The 20328-nt window shown below is 35.3% G+C and overlaps 1 protein-coding gene and 1 pseudogene across 4 annotated transcripts in view; one reads left to right on the plus strand and one right to left on the minus strand.

Annotated features, from left to right (window-relative positions):
• The window catches only part of SLC12A6 (solute carrier family 12 member 6), a 98094-nt gene that overhangs the window by 42729 nt on the left and 35037 nt on the right, over positions 1-20328 (minus strand). For 2 of the 3 annotated variants that reach the window (XM_081288848.1, XM_081288850.1), the window contains one exon: positions 5311-5355. The exons of the other annotated variant lie outside the window; for it this stretch is intronic. In XM_081288848.1, coding sequence (XP_081144974.1) covers positions 5311-5355 — 45 coding nt within the window. The remainder of the gene's footprint in view (positions 1-5310; positions 5356-20328) is intronic. 3 annotated transcript variants of the gene reach the window in all.
• On the plus strand, positions 15304-16968 carry LOC308646586 (annotated as a pseudogene). Its single transcript has one exon. The product of its transcript is annotated as an uncharacterized misc_RNA (transcript).

Below are 20328 nucleotides of genomic sequence, written 5' to 3' on the forward strand. Positions count from 1 at the left end.
AAAGCAGTATGGAAATTTCTTAAAAAACATATAGAACCATCATATGTTACAGCTACCCCACTCCTCAGTATATAATTCAAAAGATAAAAAAATCAACATACTATAAAGATACAGCCATATCAATGTTTATAGCAGCACAATTCAATACTGCCAAACTGTCGAACCAACATAGGTGCTTATCAACAGATGGCTAAGGAAAATGTGGCATATACCTACAATTATTTTAATTTTGTTCTTATTCCTACTTTGATAATCACAATTTTAGGTCAATAAAAATTCTGTGCACTCTTAGGTTTTCTAGTTTCTGTGATGCTGCTGAGCTTTCTTTCTTTTGTTCCTTTGATAATCTGTCCCTTCTCCTTTGGCTGCTTCATAGTGTAGCCTTCTTTAGTCTTGGTCACTACTGTGACGCCAGGAAACAAACCAGATGGTGTGGAACTTCCAGGATTTCTGAGTAATACATAATCCCTAACTCTGCATGAACCAAGAACCTAAATCCATATTCTAGGGCTTTTAGGATTATCTAGAATACTAAGAAGATTTCTTTGGAGGATACTGAGACTGGCCTTGGTAATGTTTTAAATTAAACACTGCATCAGATCACTGTTGTGTTTCATTTTACTATCTAAATAATGCTGATATTATTGAAAAACTACTGTTTTATTGCATAATTCAAATGAAAACAAATAGAAGAACCATTGGTTCTACTGAACATTTCATATGTCTATTTCTTTTTTTCTTTTCTTTTGATGCTTAGGAATTGAACCAGGTCCTTGCACATGCCAAGCATATACTCTATTACTGAGTTACTACATTCCATCCATTTAATTTTTTTTTTTTTTTTTGCAAACAGGAAAAAAAGTATACCAAACACTCATTTTAAAACATTATTTTGTGGTACTGTTATTTCTACAATGTTCTTTTTGCCAATGAACACACTATATTTGGGGCCCAAGATAAATCTCCCCTAAGTCTCCTGATCTTGTCAAATGGTCTTTGCTGGCTGGAACCAAGCAGTAAGAACATCTAAAGCTTCTTTGGTGTAGGTTTGGATTTGACCTAAGTATCTCCACAAACTTGAAAGGTTTTCTCAAAAAATGCAAGTTATGTTTTTGATTTTATTGTTTGTTTGGATCAGCTACCAAATAAGAGGAATATATTAGGATTAGTTGTTACACATCTTATATTTTTGTCTCTTTTCACCCTTGCAGCTTGCTGAAGAAATCATTTGTTCTAAAGAGTTTTTCGTTTGTTTGTTTGTATGTTTTTTAGTGGTAGTGAGTACTGAACCCAGGGGCACATCCCCAAACATTTTTATTTTTTATAAGGTCCTGGTAAGTTGCCCAAGTTGGTCTTGAACTTGGAATTTTTCCCGTTTTAGTCTTCCACAAAGCTGGGATCCCAGGCATATACAACACTGCCAACTGTCCTGGAGAGTTTCTGATGGGCTAGATTTGATGATAGCACTAATGTGATATTGGTTAATGGGTTCTGTTGATTATAGGAAATACCTGCTGTAATTACAACAGAACCTATTAGGTGGGTATAGAGGCTTAAATCACATCATATTCAGTATTTTTAAGGAAAAGAAAGGAAAACTACATCATAATGGCATCATAATGGCAATTGTGATTTTCTAATAGGAGGTATATGCCATCTGGTTGTCTTTCCTTTTGAGACATTACTAACAAATGTTATTATTATGTATTAATTTATGAGAGGTAAAAAGAGTGATATTCTATTATTCTTTCCTCACTTATTAGCTGAAAAACTATCAAATAGATATCCCCTTTCATCTGCTACTTGGTTACCCAGTGGTACAGGTAAAGACAGATCCTTCATTTCCTTTATTGACCAGTCCTCAGAATAATGAATTGGTTCACTACAATACTCTGATGGTGACCAATTCATTTTAAAAATATCATTATGAATTAATAAATGTTAATATTGGGTTTGTTTTGAATAAAAAACTTTTTGTATGGGCTGTGGATATGGCTCAGTGGTACAGTGCTTGCCTAACATACACAAGGCCCTGGGTTTGATCCCTAGCACTGTGAAAAAAACTAAAAAAACTTTTTCTATATCTCCTTTAATCTGTTAATATAACAAATTATATCAATTGATTTTCAAAATTAAGTCAACCATGCACTTTCAGCAGAAACCTCAACTTGGCATTAGGAGCAATTGAAAAACAATATTGCTTGATTCAGAGTGCAAATATTTTGTTTAGGATTATACATGTATTCATAAGTAAGACTGGCTCATACTCTTCTTAACTTTGAGTATCAAGGTTATGAAAGCCTCAAACTGATTCAGACACTGTTTATTTGGTTTTCTTTGCCTTGAGAAAGACTGCAGAAGACTGGAATTCTTTTTCCTTGAATGTTTGGCAAAACTTCTTGTAAAACTGCCAGGACTCACTGCTTGTTTGTTTTCTAAAGTTTTTTTGAATTGAAAAGTATACACTTACACACACAGGGAAGTTCATAAATTATAAGTATAGAGCTTGATTCATGGTTATAATAGCAGTTTCACCCTCCCATACATCTCCTCAGCCTGATCCTGAGTTTTGCAAGAGACCAGATGAGTCAGTGGGAACAATACCTGCAGTCTTTTGACAGGAAAAGCATTTAGCAGGTCTGGAAGATATAAATCCAATTCAGCAGAAAAGTCTGAAGGACTCTATTATAAATTCAAGGTAGGAGGCAAGGCAAATTTTACCCTACTAGACCAACTATTCTAAAGGAGGTTTTTAGAGAGCTGGGATTTTATACTTACTTACTTACTTACTTACTTACTTACTTACTGTGGTGCTGGGGATCAAACCCAGGCCCTTGCACATGCTAAGCAAGTGATCTACCAATGAGCTACACCCTAAGCCCAGAGATCAGGGAGGTTTTCATTCAAGCTACCAACGCCTTTTCTGAGAAACAATACAATTTTTAAAAAATAGCAAAAAATAATCTTTCATTATTTTGATCAGTTTAGTAATGGTGGAGCTGCATCAACTCCATTTCATTTGTAAAAATCTGACCCACCTCCACTTCCTTCTGTCAGGTAATAAATAACTAACTTCTCTGCCTACCAGGTATGTATCAGGAACAGAAGCCATTTAATAGTTTAGATGTGCTTTGCACGGTCTGGCAAAAATTAATGAAATCTTAACCATTCTTGATTTAACTGTGAAATTTTTACATAGAGAAAAACTAATTTTGATCAGCATAACTATCCATTATAAAAATAAAAAGGGCCAATATTTTAGCTCAGTGTAGAGTGCAGGCCTAGCATGTGCAGGGCGCTGAGTCTGGTTCCCAGCACTACAAAACAAAAACAAAAATTGAATAGTGATATCTCCAATACCCCAAGGCTAGGGCTCTAGTGATCAGATTTCCATGTTCATGTCAAAACATTTATTTAATACATATATTCTGGGTGCCTACAGTGTTAAATGCAGTTCTAGCACATATACTCACTCAAAGGAATGAGAGTTAAGATTTCATTACCTCTTCTCAATAACTCAAGATCCCTTAACATAAAAAGAGCAAAAAGGAGTATCTGATTTCTTTAACCAACACTCTGAAATCTCCATAAGCAAACAAGACAAATCAAGTACTTTCCCTACTTTGGACTTTCTGGTAACATATTTTCCACAGCTGCACTGCAAATATTCAACCAGCTAAAAGTTTAGCAATATATGAATCAAAAAACTCACACACAAATATACAAACAACTGTTAATATATTAAAAATACTCAACCTCACTCATAATTAAAGTACAAATATAAACTAGAAATGTCATCTTCACCTATTAGTAAAAATAAAAACTTAAGACTGGTAACATCAACTTTTGATAATAGACAGACAAACATTCCTCCATAAATCTTATTGGTGGAAGCTTATGATGACTTATCTTTTTGAAGATGTACTTACCTTTGCTTAAGTAATTGTACTGTTAGAAATTTATTCTAAAAATATACTGGCAATGAGATTACAAGGATATAAGTACAGTATCCTTATTGCAACATAATTTATAACATAACACCTAGAAATGACCTAAACATTCATGAAGAATGAGTTGGCTGAGTAAAATTACAGAAAAGGAGGACAAAAGTATACTATCCCACTGTAAACAAAGGAATGAGGCAGATCTTTATGTAGTGATATGAGATGCCCAAGATAAACTATTAAGTGAAAAACAGTCTATATGATAGAACAGAATAATCTGTGATAATATAACCAAATTGATATAAAAAGGAAAAAAAGATACAATACAAAATTTATAATAATTTCTAGAATTCCAAAGAAACTGTCAACACTAAGTACTTTGGAGAAATGGAGGTGAGGTAGTAGGAAGAAGAGATACTTCAAAAGATCTTTGCTTTCTTTATACCTTTGTATTGTCTGGATTCCTCAACTAGAATATGTCTTGTGTCTTTATTTATTTATTTACTTATTTTTTAAGTTGTCAATGGACTTGATTTTATTTATTTATATGTAGTGCTGAGAATCAAACCCAGTTCCTCACACATGCTAGGCGAGCACTCTACCACTGAGCCACAATCCCAGCTCGTGTTTTTTTTTAAGTATTTTTTTTAGTTGTAGATGGATATAATACTTTTATTTATTTTTATATGGTGCTGAGGATTAACCCAGTGCCTCACCCATGCTAGGCGAACACTATGCCAATGAGCCACAATCCCAGCCCTTGTTGTTATATTTTAAAAATTTATCAGTTTTGAGATTTTGTGAAATTCTTGTCAAATTATAAGTTTCCTGCTATTTATTTCTTTTTAAATTAACTTTCCTGCTCTTTAAATATGCAATATCCAAGAGAAATCCCTGCACTTCCTTAATTTGTTTCACAGATAACTGAAACAGTAATTTTTATGGATTAGTTAAGACCATGCTATTTATGAAGTACTTTCAGTAATAAAAATAAAGTTGTCAAAAGACCAAGAAAAATAACAAAAATGGGTAAAGTAGCTGTGAAGTCCAAGATATTATAAAATATTATATTTTCTTTTCAAAATTTCTTGGAAAAAAAGAAGTTGTAAGCTTAGAGTACTTTTTCACCATATACTATACAATTACATTTTAATATAACTAAATTGACTTTAGTAATCAATTACAGAAGTCATTTCCTAAAGCTTACCAAGTTGGAAAGAGACAGCAGGGAAAAAAAAACTAAAGAATGAAAAGCAGAAAAGGAGTCGACCAAAAATTGAATTAGAGAAGGGAGTAAGTAATGTCTGTTAGTACAAATGGGTAAAAAGGTGACTTTAGAGAGTCAATGCCCATAGTAATACTATACCTAACAGCTGGCTGTGTTCCCCTGTGATGGAGTTCTGATTCGGGTCTGAAAAACAAACAATTGAAAAGAAAAGAAAAAATGAATGATCAAAACAAATAAGTTTTTTAAAATTCAGCAACAGAAGTCAACCCAGGAAACAAAAATTAAAAAAAAAACTTAAACATTAATGAAAGGATAATAAAAACAGAATGAGCTATTATAAAAAATGATCATGGGGCTGGGGATATAGCTCAGTTGGTAGAGTGCTTGCCTAACATTCACAAGGATCTACGTTCAATCCCCAGCACCACTAAGAAAAAAAAATTAAATACTTAAAAAAAAAATTCACATTGCTCAAAAAGTTAAATACTGAATTACTAAATGACCTAGTAATTCCACTTCTAAGTATACATGCCCCCCCAGCAAAAAAGTGAAAACAGGGACTCAGACATTATATGACAAAGTTTATAGAAGCATTCTTTCCAAGTCAAAAGGCAGAAACAACCCAAGTGTCCTCCAACAAATGAATGAATAAACAAAATGTGGCATAAACACAGACTGGAATGTTATTCAGCTATAAAAAAGAATAGAATTCTGATATAATCTAACACATTGATAAAACTTGAAAACACTCTCTAAGAGAAATAAGCCAGACACAAAAAGACAAATATTGCATGATTTAATTTACATGAAAAGAAAGTTTAGTGTTTAATAGAAGTTGGGTAGAATGTACTAAGGAGTGTTATTGTTTAATGAGTACAGCTGCTGTTTGGGATGATGATAATTTAGGAAATAGTGAGCAGTAATGGCTGCACACCACTACAGATGTAATTAATGCCACTAAATTGTATACTTAAAAGTGGTCAAAATAGTAAATTTTGCATTAATTTTACCACAATAAAAAATAAATTCAAAAAATTATCACACAAACACTACCCTGCAAATTTCCACAAAGTATCCACAAAGTAGGATGATTCAGGGCCTATGACATGAGTTACATTTTCTCTTTAATGACAAAAGACTATATTATGAAAACAGCTTAAAGTCAAGGCATAAATAAAGCACTCATTACTGCTAGAAGGGATGTTCTGATTTTAAACTGGCTTTTAAAAATATTCATTTCAGTAATCTGAAACAAAGCCAGTGGCAATGAACTGAGTTCCTAATGCAAGAGCTATTGATAATCACCATTTAACAACCAACCACTTGCTTATTTTAAAGACTTGAAAAGCATTAAGGGCTAAATATGGAAGAGACCCTGAGCTCCACCTTCCTCAAAGATTAAATCTCTTGAAACATTGAGGATTACATCTGGCTTCCCTGAATGTGTCTTAGGGAATACAAATAATTTTAGATTGAAGGGGTCTATGAACAATAGGGAAAAATTACATCTTCATTTTCACTAACTTCTAATTGTTTAATATTTTCCGCAATTATGATGTAGACAATGAACTACATAAAAGTACCTATGATTTCATCAACAATAAATATCAGATATTTTTGTATCATATTATTGCTGTCTTAGAAAAAATTCAAATACTATTTTCCATGGTCCATGTATGTATTTTATACATAATTTAATTAAATCTAATGCTTTAAAATATGCATCCCAAGGCTGGGTATATATAGCTCAGTGACATAGCATTTGCCTAACTTGTGTGAGGCCCTGGGCTTGATCCCCAGCACTGCAAAGTATTACTTAATTAAAATATGCATTCCAGAAAAAAGAAATAATTGGAATAGTTAAAAAGTTCTGTTTTCTGATGTCTGCTGTAGTATACCTTACTACATCATCAAAACAAAAACAAAAACAAAAATAAAAAAAAACAAGATAGACACCAGATTTCTAAAACTAAAGTTTTCTTGCTGTTGAACATTTTAAAATATAATCTCAGAAGATTTTCTTCCTTAATTTGGTTTTGAAAAAGAGAAATTCCAAATTTTCTACTATAGGACGCTTCCCCCAAAACACCAGCAAACTAATTTCCAGCTTTTATTTTAAACTTGTCCTATAGTTCAGTTAAAAAAAAAAAGTTATTGGTTGTTTTTGCACATAAGACTAAATAGGAATAGCAATTCTACAGTAAGCTGATATATTAGATTTTCCCCCTTCCCATCCTTTGGTAGGGGGAAAAACTATGCAAGTGTATTGGTGGTATGCAAAGAAAGGCAGAAGAAAAAAAATCACAGAATTTCAGAAATGGAAGAACTTTGGTCGTCACCTAGACCTAGTAGTAGATTTAGAGGAAAAGCTGGAGTGGAGTATCATATCATCTATTTTTCCTCTTAAAATTCTACCAACACCCCTTTCTCACGATTTTGATTCCCAGCTATCAGTTAATGGGAATGTCTTGTATCTCTTACATGTGCTGGGTTAGAAAATGTTGAAAACTTTTTCTCTTAGTATTTTTGATAAAATTAATGCTTGGGTTAAGGGTCAGACACATTCACAGTACTGCTAAAAGAGAAAGGTTAGATATATTGTCCTCTCTTTTTCCTTTGGCACTGTCTTCATACATGTACTTAGGGTAATGATGTCCATCTCATTCCACCGTCACTTGAAAACTAGTCTCTAAGAATCCCAAAATCATTCAATATCTTTTTTTTTTTAAGTGAAAATGGCAAATCTGGGAGTGAACAAGTTTATAAACCCACTAGAATGAAACTAGCCATGACTTAAAAATCACAGTTGGGGCTATTGTGAATGGGGTTGTTTTCCTAATTTCTCTTTCAGCTTCACTGCTTGGAGTATAGGAATGCAACTGATTTATGGGTGTTGATTCTGTATCATGCTACTTTGCTGAATTCATTTATTAATTCTAGAAGTTTTCTGGTAGAACTTTTTGGTTCTTCCCAATATAGAATCATGTTGTCAAGCAAACAGATAATTTGAGCTCTTCTTTTTCTATTTGTATCCCTTTAATTTCTTTCTTATGCCTAATTGCTCTGGCTAATTTCAAGGACCATGTTGAATATAAATGGTGAAAACAGGCATAACTGTCTTACTCCTGGTTTTGGAGGGAATGCTTTGTTTTTGTCCATTTAGAATGACATTGGCCTTGGGTTTGTAAATGAGTATCACCCACAATCATTTTTTGTATCTATTCTCCAAGGTGCTTTTTACAATAGATTTTACAATGTTGAGGTATATTCTTTTTATCCCTAGTTTTTTCAGTGTTCTACACATGAATGGATGATGTATTTTGTCAAATGCTTTTTCTGCATCAATTGAGAAAATTATGTGGTTCTTGTCTATTGATGTGATGAATTACATTTATTGAACCAACCTTGCATCCCTAAGATGAAATCCACTGGATCATGGTTCACTGTCTTTCTATTGTCCTATATCTGAACTCTCCCATTTAGTATTTTTCCTGCCTGTCACTGGTAAGGAGACACACAAGTTTGCTTAAGACTGGGAACTGTCCTAAATATTATTCAAAATTACATTTATTTTAACCAAATTATTTCCTGTAATAGGAGTCATGTTCTGATAATATACTTTTACCCTTTGATGACCTTCCCAAACTAAGCTACATCTAGGCTATAATATAACCAGGTTATAATCAGAAGCCCAAGATACTCTACAAATCAAAATGGTAGTTCCAATAATAATAAAAAAAACAACAGAGAAACAAAACATATATCTTTTATTAACATCAAATAGATGCAATCAAAAAAATGAACTGAAAATATTTTCTATAACAGTAAGAATTTACAGTAGTAGTTTTATAAACAGGCATGTGCTCAATTAATACATTTATCCTAGGTAAATGGTAAGGAAAGAAGATTTAATTTAGTTTCTTGTCAAGCACCTTGGAGGAGAGAGAGATTAAAAAAATGACTGTGGGTGATACTCATTTACAAAACTACCTTTGTGAAGTTTTTCTGAAGGACTTTAATATTTTTCTTAGATTGCCCATAGGAACAGCTTTTTCAAAAATTCCTTTGAGAATCTCTTTACCTACCATTTATAGTGGAGAATTTGAAGTAAATTAAATGTTAGCCTATGTCTTGCAGCTCAAATTCAGCACAAAAGTCTTGATTAAACCCATTAATTTCATTTAAACAACAATGTCAATTAAGAACATACCAAGGCTATAAACATCAGTACATTTACAATATTATCCTATTGACTATATTATCTATACATACAAGTCATTTCAAGATATCAAACACCTAAAATAACTAGCCCTAATGTAATATAATTTTCCAGACTCCAACTTTTTAAAAAACTAAAGCATCATTATCCTAAGAAATCATTTTGACTCAATTAAGCAAATATGATTAAAGATGAAACCCAAAACAACTGATATTATTATTCAATTTACTAGATTCTGCCTCTCTATACAGGAAGGTTTTCTAAGTGGGGACAAAAATTGAAATAAGGTAAAGTCTAAAAAACAAACAAACAAACCAACCCTATATTCTTTACATAACAGATTCTGAACTTACTGCAATGAAACTAAATAGATCCAGAAACACTTACATAATATTATTTTAATGGGGTTGAATGAATGGGGTTGTTTTCCTAATTTCTTTTAGTACTCACTCAGTACTATTTTAAATAAATAAAAATAGAAAAATAGTAATTTTAGGTAAAGTAATTGATAAGATGGAAATGTAAACCAATGAATAAAAAATTAATAAATCATTAGTTTTTATGTTTTTAGATTACCCCATAGAGTCAAAAGATCCTTACCTGGAATTTTAATATAAGAGAAATATAGTTTTAAAAAGATATACAGAGGACTCAGGATGTAGCTCAGTTGCAGAGTGTTTGCCTAACAAGTACAAGGCCCTGGGTTGAATCCCCAGCACTGCAGTTTAAAACAAACAAACAAACAACAAAAACAAAACAAACAAACAAAAACTACTTAACTACTTATGCCAAAAATAGATCATTTAGCTGATATTTATATTGTGGTCCATACTATCTGCCACATCAATGAATTTAAGTGTAGACACCTAACCACAGATAGAATAAACTGCTATAGGAGCACAGAACCATGAACTATACTTTATATATGGTACACAATTACTTAGCACATAAGTGCATATTCCTTAGTATACCAATAGGGATTTAGTGAGAAATGGGGTAGATATGTTAAGTGTTATGGTTTAGATATTAGTGTTCCCCCCAAAAGCTCATGTGTGAGACAACACAAGAACCTTCAGTGGTGAAATGATTGGATTATGAGAAAGCCTTAACTTGAACAGTGAATTAATCCCCTTGTAGGGATTAACTTGGTGGTAACTGTAGACTGGTAGGGTATTGCTGGAGGAGGTGGGTCTCGAGAGGTTTGTCTTTGGAGTATATATGTAGTGAGCTTAGTGTCTCTGCTTTCTATCATCATGTGAGCTACTTCCCTCTGCTTCTAACGATGTTGTGTCTCACCTTGAGCCCCAAGGAATGGTACCGCTGTCTAAGGACTGAGACCTCTGAAACTGTGAGCCTCTGAATAAACTTTTCCTCCTTAAAATTGTTCTTGTAATATCTTTTAGTCACAGTAGTGAAAACACTGACTAAAACAATAAGTAAACTTGGCAAATCAATTTAACAGTTAAGTAGGCTTCTGTAACTTAATTTCTCATACCCTTCAATATGCTAATGGCTGCCTAATTAATTCCCCCAAAGAACATAACATTAAGCACTCCTAAATGTATATCAGAAAAGATAACTCATTTTGCATCAAATACCTTGTATAGCTAGTCTTATGTGATATACATTTTGGGAAATGTCAAACTAATTAATATCAAGATACTAGGGTTAAAGGATAATTCCCTAGATCCTCATTCCCATTTCATCACTCACTCACTCACTCAGTACTATTTCCATTAAACCAGTATTTTCTAAATTTGCCTAGTCAAAACAATTATAAAGTATTAGTTATACTACAAATTCCTGGATCACAAAATTAACTGTCATTACTCAATTTCATGGGAGGATCCTCAGATTCTATAGCTTTACCAACAGCCTTAGATGACTACAGCATCTCAGAGATACTGTGCATTGGTTCCAGGAAATAGTAATAAAGTGAATATAACAATAAAGTGAGTCACACAATTTTTTTGGTTTCCCAGTACATATGAAAATTATTTTTACACTATAAGTGTATAATAACATTATGTCCAAAAAACCCAATATACATACCTTAATTAAAATTGCTTTATTGGGCTGGGGATGTGGCTCAAGCAGTAGCGCGCTCGCCTGGCATGCGTGGGGTGCTGGGTTCGATCCTTAGCACCACATACAAATAAAATAAAGATGTTGTGTCTACTGAAAACTAAAAAATAAATATTAAAAAATTCTCTCTCTCTCTTAAAAAAGAATTGCTTTATTGCTAAAACAATGCTAATTGTTACTGAAGTCTTCGTGAGTTGTCAACTTTTTGCTGGTAGAGAATGTCACCTCAATGTTCACAGCTGCTGATAGATTAAGGTAGTAGTTGCTTAAATTTCCTTCTTTCCTTCTTCCCTCCCTCCCTCCCCCCCCCCTTTCTTTCTTTCTTTCATGTGTTACTGGGTATGAACCCAGGGCCTTGTGCATGCTAGGTAAGCACTCTACCACTAAAATACATTCCCAAAACCTTTTATTTGAGACAGGGCTTGTTAAGTTGCCAAGGCTGGCCTCAAATTAGCAATCCTTCCACCTCAGCCTTCAGAGAAGGTGGGAGAATACCTGGCACAGTTTACTTAATAAGACAAATGATGATGTTTACCATAATGAATTCTTCCTTTAATGAAAGATTTCTCTAAAGTATGAGATGCTGTTTGATAGCATTTGATCCACAGAACTTCTTTTCAAATTGTAGTCAATCATCTCAAATCCTGCCACTGCTTTATCAACTAGACTTATATAATATTCTAAATTCTTTGTTGTCGTCACTTCAACAATGTTCACAGCATAACAAGTAGATATCATTTCAAGAAACCACTCTTTACTTATCCAAAAAAGCAACTTCTCATCCATTAACATTTTATCATGAGGCTGTAGCAATTCAGTCATCTTCTCCGATTCCAATTTTAATTCTAGTCTCTTCTTATTTCCACTACATCTGCAATTAATTCCTTACTAAAGTCCTGAATCTCTCAAAATCAAACATGCGGGCAGGAATAAACTACTTCCAAACTCCTGTTATTGTTGATATGAATCAGAATTTCTTAATGATATCTAGAATGGTGAATCCTTTCCAGAAGGTTTTCATTTACATTGCCAGACACATCAGAGGAACCACCATCTATAGAAACTACGAACTCAGGAAATATATTTCTTACTAAGTTTTGAAAATCAAAATTACTCCTTCACCTCTGGATTTCAAAATGGATGTTGTATTAAGCAGGCATGAAAACAACTTTCATTGTCTATCAGAGCTCTTAGTTTATCAGGCATATTGTAAATGAACAATAATATTTTGAAAGAAATCTTTTTCTGAGCAACTCTTAATAGTGGACTTAAAATATTCAGTAAACCAAGCTGGAAATAAATGTGCTGTCATCAGGCTTTGTTGTTCCATTTAGATAGCAACAGGCAGGACAGATATAGTATAATTCTTAGGGGCCCTAGGAATTTTGTAATGGTAAATGAACTTTGACTTTACTAGCTGCATTAGCCCCTAACAAAAGAGCCAGCCTGTTCTTTGAAGTTAGGCATTAACTTCTCTCTAGCTATGAAAGTCCTAGGTGACATCTTCTTCCTATGTAAGTTTTTCTGACTACATTGAAAATCTGTTTAGAGTTGCCACCTTCATCAACTATCTTAGCTAGATGTTCTGTTCCCAGGTTCAAAATTGCTGCTTGCTGTTTCACTTTGTACATTTACATTACGGAGATGGCTTCTTTAATTAAAACTCATAAAACAACCTCTGCTAGCTCTAAATTTTTCTTCTACAGCTTCCTCACCTCACTCAGCCTTCACAGAATGGAGATAATTCTAGAAAAATGATTTCATGTTTCTTAGCCTAAATTTACTATTTATGCAACTATGTTGCAGAAAACTGTTAAGGATTAAAGATAGTAGATACTCATTAAATGGTAAGTATAAAAAAAACTGAGGACGGCTGCATCAATGATTATAGCGGCACAATTCACAATAGCTAGACTGTGGAACCAATCTAGATGCCCCTCAATAGATGAATGGATAAAAAAAATGTGGCATCTATACACAATGGAGTATTATGCAGCACTAAGAAATGACAAAATCATAGAATTTGCAGGGAAATGGATGGCATTAGAGCAGATTATGCTAAGCGAAGCTAGCCAAGCCCTAAAAAACAAATGCCAAATGTCTGCTTTGATATAAAGAGAACAACTAAGAACAGAACAGGAAGGAAGAGCATGAGGAAAAGACTACAGTAAACAAAGACGAATGGGGGGAGAGAAACGGAGAGAGAAGGGGAAGCACATGGAAATAGTAGGAGACCTTCAATGATACATAAAATTATAAGAGGTTATGAGGGGCAAGGGGGAGGGGAAAAAAAGGGAGAGAACTGAACAACAGCAGGGGAGGTAGAGAGGGAAGATGGGAGGGGAGGGGAGGGGAGGGGGGATAGTAGGGGATAGGAAAGGTAGCAGAATACAACAGTCACTAATATGGCATTATGTAAAAATGTGAATATGTAACAGATGTGATTCTGCAATCTGTATTTGGGCTGAAAATGGGAGTTCAAAACACAATTTGAGTCAAATGTATGAAAGAAGATATATCATGAGCTATGTAATGCTTTAAATAATCAATAAAAAAAAGAAAAAAAAATAAAAAATTAAAAAAAAACTGAGGTAAGCCATGGAATCATTCTCATAAGAAATAATAAAAATTGCAGTGCTGCAAGTATCATGGTAAAAATTAGCTTTTTGGTAACTGGGCATATTTTCTAGAATTCTAAACATTTTGTACTTTAACAATATGAGGAAAATATGAAAGTAATATGTCTGAATCCTTGGCACACTGACTTAAAATTGTACAGCCATGTGATAATAATAGTTTGATTCTCCAAAGTTTGGGGGTGGGTACAGGGAATCTCATGAAAATCAAAGGGAGATCAGTAGAAGAAAGAAAACGGGGGTGAGAGGCAAATTATATTGTTATATTGTGTGCATGTATGAATAAGCAAAAACAAATCCCATAATTAGATACAACTAAAATGCAACAATAAAAAAATGAAAAGGAAAAAAAAAGATATTTCCCAGCAAAGTATGGTGATGCATGCCTAAAGGCTCCAGCTACATGGGAGCATGAGGTAAGAGGAACATTTGGGCACAGGGGTTCCAGAACAGGCTGGACAACACAGAGACACTGTCTCAAAAAACAAAAACAAAATATGAACAAACAAAATATATATATATATTTCCTGATGTTAAGACGCTCATAATTGCTGGGCAAAGTGGTGCATGGCTGCAATCCCAATGGCTCAAGAGGCTGAGACAGGAGGATTGCGAGTTCAAAACAAGCCTCAGCAAAAGAGAGGTGCTAAGCAACTCAGTGAGACCCTGTCTCTAAATAAAATACAAAATAGAGCTGGGGATGTTGCTCAGTGGTTGAATGCCCCTGAATTCAATTCCCAGTACCCACCCCCAAAAAAGGGCTGGGGATGTTGCTCAGTGGTTAAGTACTTCTGAGTTCACTCCCTAGTACCCAAAAAATAAATAAATAAAAAGCTCATAACCTAGATGAAGAATCAAATTCAACTAAGAAACTAAGAAAAGTGGTAATATCTTACATTTAATAACATTCTAGTTTTTAAAATGTTTTCACACATCATTTGATTCTCATGATAACCCTGGGATATGTGTAGACAGGAAATATATAAAGAAGCCAAAGTAGTGGGGCTGGGGCTGGGGCTTAGTGGCAGAGCACTTGCCTACCATGTGTGATGCACTGGGTTTGAATCTCAGCATCACATATAAACAAATAAATAAAGGTCCATCAACAACTAAAAAAAATATTAAAAAAAAAAAAGTGGGTGAGAAGCGGCTGCAGCGCCGAGAGGAGGCAGAAGGCAGATAACGAGAAGCCGCTGGGTGGGCACCATGGCCGGGATCACCACCGTAGAGGCGGTGAAGCGCAAGATCCAGGTTCTGCAGCAGTAAGGGCTGAGCACCTCCAGCGGGAAGTTGAGGGAGAAAGGCGGGCCTGGGAACAGGCTGAGGCTGAGGTAGCCTCCTTGAACCGAAGGATCCAACTGGTTGAAGAGGAGCTGGACCGTGCTCAGGAGCGCCTTGCTACTGCCCTGCAAAAGCTGGAGGAAGCAGAAAAAGCTGCTGATGAGAGTGAGAGAGGTATGAAGGTTATTGAAAACCGGGCCCTAAAAGATGAAGAAAAGATGGAACTCCAGGAAATCCAACTCAAAGAAGCTAAGCACATTGCAGAAGAAGCAGATAGGAAGTATGAAGAGGTGGCTCGTAAGTTAGTGATTATTGAAGGAGACTTGGAACGCACAGAGGAACGAGCTGAGCTGGCAGAGTCCCGTTGCCGAGAGATGGATGAGCAGATCAGACTGATGGACCAGAACCTGAAGTGTCTGAATGCTGCTGAAGAAAAGTACTCTCAAAAAGAAGACAAATATGAGGAAGAAATAAAGATTCTCACTGATAAACTCAAGGAGGCAGAGACGCGAGCCGAGTTTGCCGAGATCGGTAGCCAAACTGGAAAAGACAATTGATGATTTGGAAGATAAGCTGAAATGCACCAAAGAGGAGCACCTCTGTACACAAAGGATGCTGGACCAGACTCTGCTGGACCTGAATGAGATGTAGAGCTCCCCAGTCCCGCCCTGCTGCTGCTCCTCCCTCTGACCCTGACTCCGCCTGAGGCCAGCCAGCCCGAAGCTGACCTTGAAACTGAGGGCTGATCTTTAACTGGAAGGCTGCTTTCTCCTTTCAACACCCCCTCAACCCCCTACCCCCTTGTCTTTTTCACCAAACTGTCTCTGCTTCTTCCCAGAGATTCCAGCTGGGCTAGAGGCTGAGCACGTTTGGGAACAGCATTTAAGGGAATTTGAGCACAACACAAAGTGTCTTTAAAAGCATGTTGTGATGTACACATTTTGTAATTACTTTTTTTGTTGTTACAGTAACCATTTGTAAAACATTCCAAATAATTTCATAGCTCTGAAGCAGCAATCTAATTCCCTTCTCACTTTTGGAAGGTAACTTTCCAGCCTAATCCCTATTGCCCTCTCCTTAGAGGAGGAAAAGAGGAATGGGCCTGCCTTACTGAGAGCCAAACAGAGCCCAGGGAAAGACTCTACTATGGCAAACCTCATTGCTCTGTGCAAAGTACTAGCCAAACCAGAAAGGTGATTCCAAGAGGAGTTAGCCAAAAAAACAAAAACCTTGCTATTCAGGTTTTGTTTTATTTTTAGCTTTAAGGTATCTTTAGACAACTGTATTCTTATTTTTTACTTTTTTTCATCAGAAATGACCAAATTAACATGGTGAGACCTCTGAGACTTTTTGTTTTTCTGGTGCTGGGGATTGAACCCAGGGCCTCGTGCTTGTTCGGCAAATGCTCTACCACTGAGCCATATTCTTAGCCCTGAGACCAAATTTTTCTCCCATCTCTACCCACTTCCCAAGTGTTCACAGAATGGATCATGGGCCCCTTAATCTTGCGTGACCACTTAATTGCTCTCCTGCTTGCTTGAAAAAAAAAGAAAAGAAAAAAAGAAAATTATGTTTTGGCCACTGATTTAGCCATATGAACTCATCTCTTCACCCTTTTCTGGGTCTGAAGCTGCTGTATCTAAAAGTGCCATCTCATTGTGCTTTGTATCAGTCAGTGCTGGAGAATCTTGAATAGCTTATGTACACAACTTTTTAAATTTTATATTATTTTGAAACTGCATCTTTGGGGTGGGGTACCTGGCCACCTCGTCTGGCTGTGAGAGTCCTGCAGTCTGGGCTGGCAGTGTGCTGATCTTTCAAAGTTTCTTTCCCAGCCCAATCCCCACTTTTTTAGGTGAGGTTTCGTGAGGTCTGTTAGGTGTACATCCTGCAGTTTATTGGCTTAAAATGTATTCTCCTTTGTTGTGGTTTCTTTGGGGCCAGTTGGGAGAAAGACAAACAATAGTGCAACTGTTTTGATACTGAATATTGACAAGTGTCTTTTTGAAATAAAGAACCAGTCCCTCCAAAAAAAAAAAAAAAAAAAAAAGTCAAAGTGAAGTTAAGCTCAATGGTTTGGCCAAGGTGTACTGTATGTACATTTCAAGGACTAGTTTGAAACTGGATTCTGACTTGTCTAATACATTATGCTGGTTGTTCATAAAATTTGGGTACAAGAATAAATGTAGGTAACTTACAAGTCATCAAAGTAGTTATCTAGAGACACAGTGACCACAGATGGTCATATTGTTATAGTTCAGAAACATCGCCTACTCGGATAAGATGGCCCCCAACACAGGACATGGTAAATACAGGGCAGCTTCTGTGGTTAGGAAATCCAATAAGGACTCAGGATGAAAGGGTAGAGAAAATTAAGAAGACACAAACAACATACATCTCTACAACAGTAAGTATGCTTGTGTTTCAATATTTGGGGGGGAAAAAAAACCCTTAGCAACCAAACTATTTTATTTGTGTTATTTTAATACGTTGGTTACATCTATAAGAATACAAACATTCATAAATATTTATAAAATAAACTATTCATAAATATTGAAAGTGCTTGTAAAATTCATTTTATACTAAACATCTCAATAAGTTTTAACTGTGACTTTAGGTTTCAGGATGTGATTCTACCTTTGCACCCCTATCCTGACATTAATCCAGGTAACAGAAAGCTGAAGCTGTTTATAAAAATTATTTGTAACTTCTTTAATTTGAATTTCATTATTTGGCAGTTGTGGGGATGGAACCAGGGTCATGCACATGCCAGACAAGTCCTCTACCACTGGACTATATCCCCATCCCTAAAATATCATTTTTATATGTGTATGCTAGAATATCTTCAATATCTCTTAAAATTTTGCTAATCTCTCTCTCTCTTTTTAAATCAGGTTTAGATTCTATGCTTAGCAACAGTATCTAACAAGATTAATAATGCTTGTATTGTATCTATTTTTAATTTCTACTCTATGGCAAGAATGCTGATATTTTACTTTGTGACAAAGTTTCCTTTTTAAAGAAAACCATGGAAGTAGTGACTGAATTACAGAATAAAAAAATAAAATACAAGATGATCCATGAAAATGGGAAGATTATAAAAGTAGTGTCTAAAATGGCTGAATTTAGGAAAAATTCCTATCATCATTATATCAAATCTGCTTAGCAACTCTGCAAGGAAGAATTTATTCCTGTATTCCTGAAGAAACAACTAATTCAGAGAAAGCAGAAATTATTTGGCCAAGGTAGTGCAGCTGATGCAGCTAAGGGAACAGAGGCAGAGCCAGATCTCAACCATGGTCTTTGACCACTTACCTTGCAGCAGGAGGTGCAAGGGTCCAAAGGAGAACAACATGGATTGAGCAATAAGAACTTTAAGTAGGACTTATAAAAAACCTTAATAAGCATGGAGGACTCAAAACCAGAAAGAAGGAATAAACATGGCACTATCTAGGACACCAAATAGAAGACTAAAGAAATTGGAAAACAAATGAAATTTTCTAAGTAGAAGTCTAAAAATGGAAGCAGTATTTTAGGAAAGGAAATATGAATGCAATATGCAAAATGAAACAAACTCTAGATTTATTAGGCAGGCATACTCATTACCAGATCACTATAATTTGTTCACGTGCTAACAGCATTTCTAAGATGGTCTCTAGTCTCTAGGATAGCAACAGTAGTAATAATAGTTGTTGTTATTTTTAGATGGGGTCTCCCTATGTTGTCCAGGCTGGTCTTGACTCCTGAGTGCAAATGATCCTCCTCCTGCCTTGGCCTCCTAAGTAACTAGGACTATAGGCATGTGTAGCTTTTATTATTAATTCAACCACTACTCTGAATGTGTATATATGTCAAATACATACTAGGCAGTATGGATAACAAAAAAGCAGTCCTTTGTTCTCAAGAAGTCTGGAGAGCAAAAAAATACACAAACTTGCAGGCATGGTGGCACATGCTTGTAATCCCAGTGACTCAGGAAGCTAAGGCAGGAGGATTGCAAATTTGAGGCTACCTTAGGCAACTTAGTGAGACTGTCTCAAAATTAAAAAATAAAAAGAGTTGGAGGTATAGCTCAGTGGTAATGTGCCCTGGGATCAATTCCAGGCACTGCCCAAAACACACACACACACACACACACACACACACACACACACTCTTATGAAATAATAAAATGATTGTTATAGTGCAAGTAAAAATACTTTTCAAGAAAAAAACACACAAAATAAAGCAGTAGGGGCTGGGGATGTGGCTCAAGTGGTAGCGCGCTCGCCTGGCATGCGTGCGGCCCAGGTTCGATCCTCAGCACCACATACAAACAAAGATGTTGTGTCCGCCAAATACTAAAAAATAAATATTAAAATTCCTTCTCTCTCACTCTTTCTTTAAAAAAAAAAAACAAAATAAAGCAGTAGTCAGATGGATGGTGTCAAGCAGACAACTGAGCTAAATCTTGAAGGATGGATAGTTCATCAAAAAGCAGAATAATGGATGGGGGAAATGGAGAAAAAACTATCTAGTCAGAGGAACTGAAATTAGGACACAGCTAATGACAATGTCCTTGAGATGACAGGGTTTAATAAACCAAACTGGTAATAAAGGAAAAAAAAAAAAGAGAGTAGTCACTGACCTAATGAGTTAAATAGGCAGGACCAGTCAGCATAGGCAATACTGACTTGATTCTTCCCCCTCTATCATCCTCCACATTTAGTCCCAAATCCAGTCAACTGTGACTTCACTATGCTTCCATACCAATCTTCTTTTCCACCACACTTCCATCATTTAGATTCATATTTTCCAATTTGGATCATTAAAGTACTTCAATTATTCTCCTTGCCAGCAATTCTCCCATCTTAAAACAATCCATATTAATGATCCCTGAATTCTGCTTTTTTCAGGTTACTTCACTGCTTAAAAAACAAAATGCTTTCAAAGGTT

This window comes from Spermophilus citellus (genome assembly GCF_964194105.1).
Source record: "Spermophilus citellus genome assembly, chromosome: 4".
Taxonomy (NCBI): domain Eukaryota; kingdom Metazoa; phylum Chordata; class Mammalia; order Rodentia; family Sciuridae; genus Spermophilus; species Spermophilus citellus.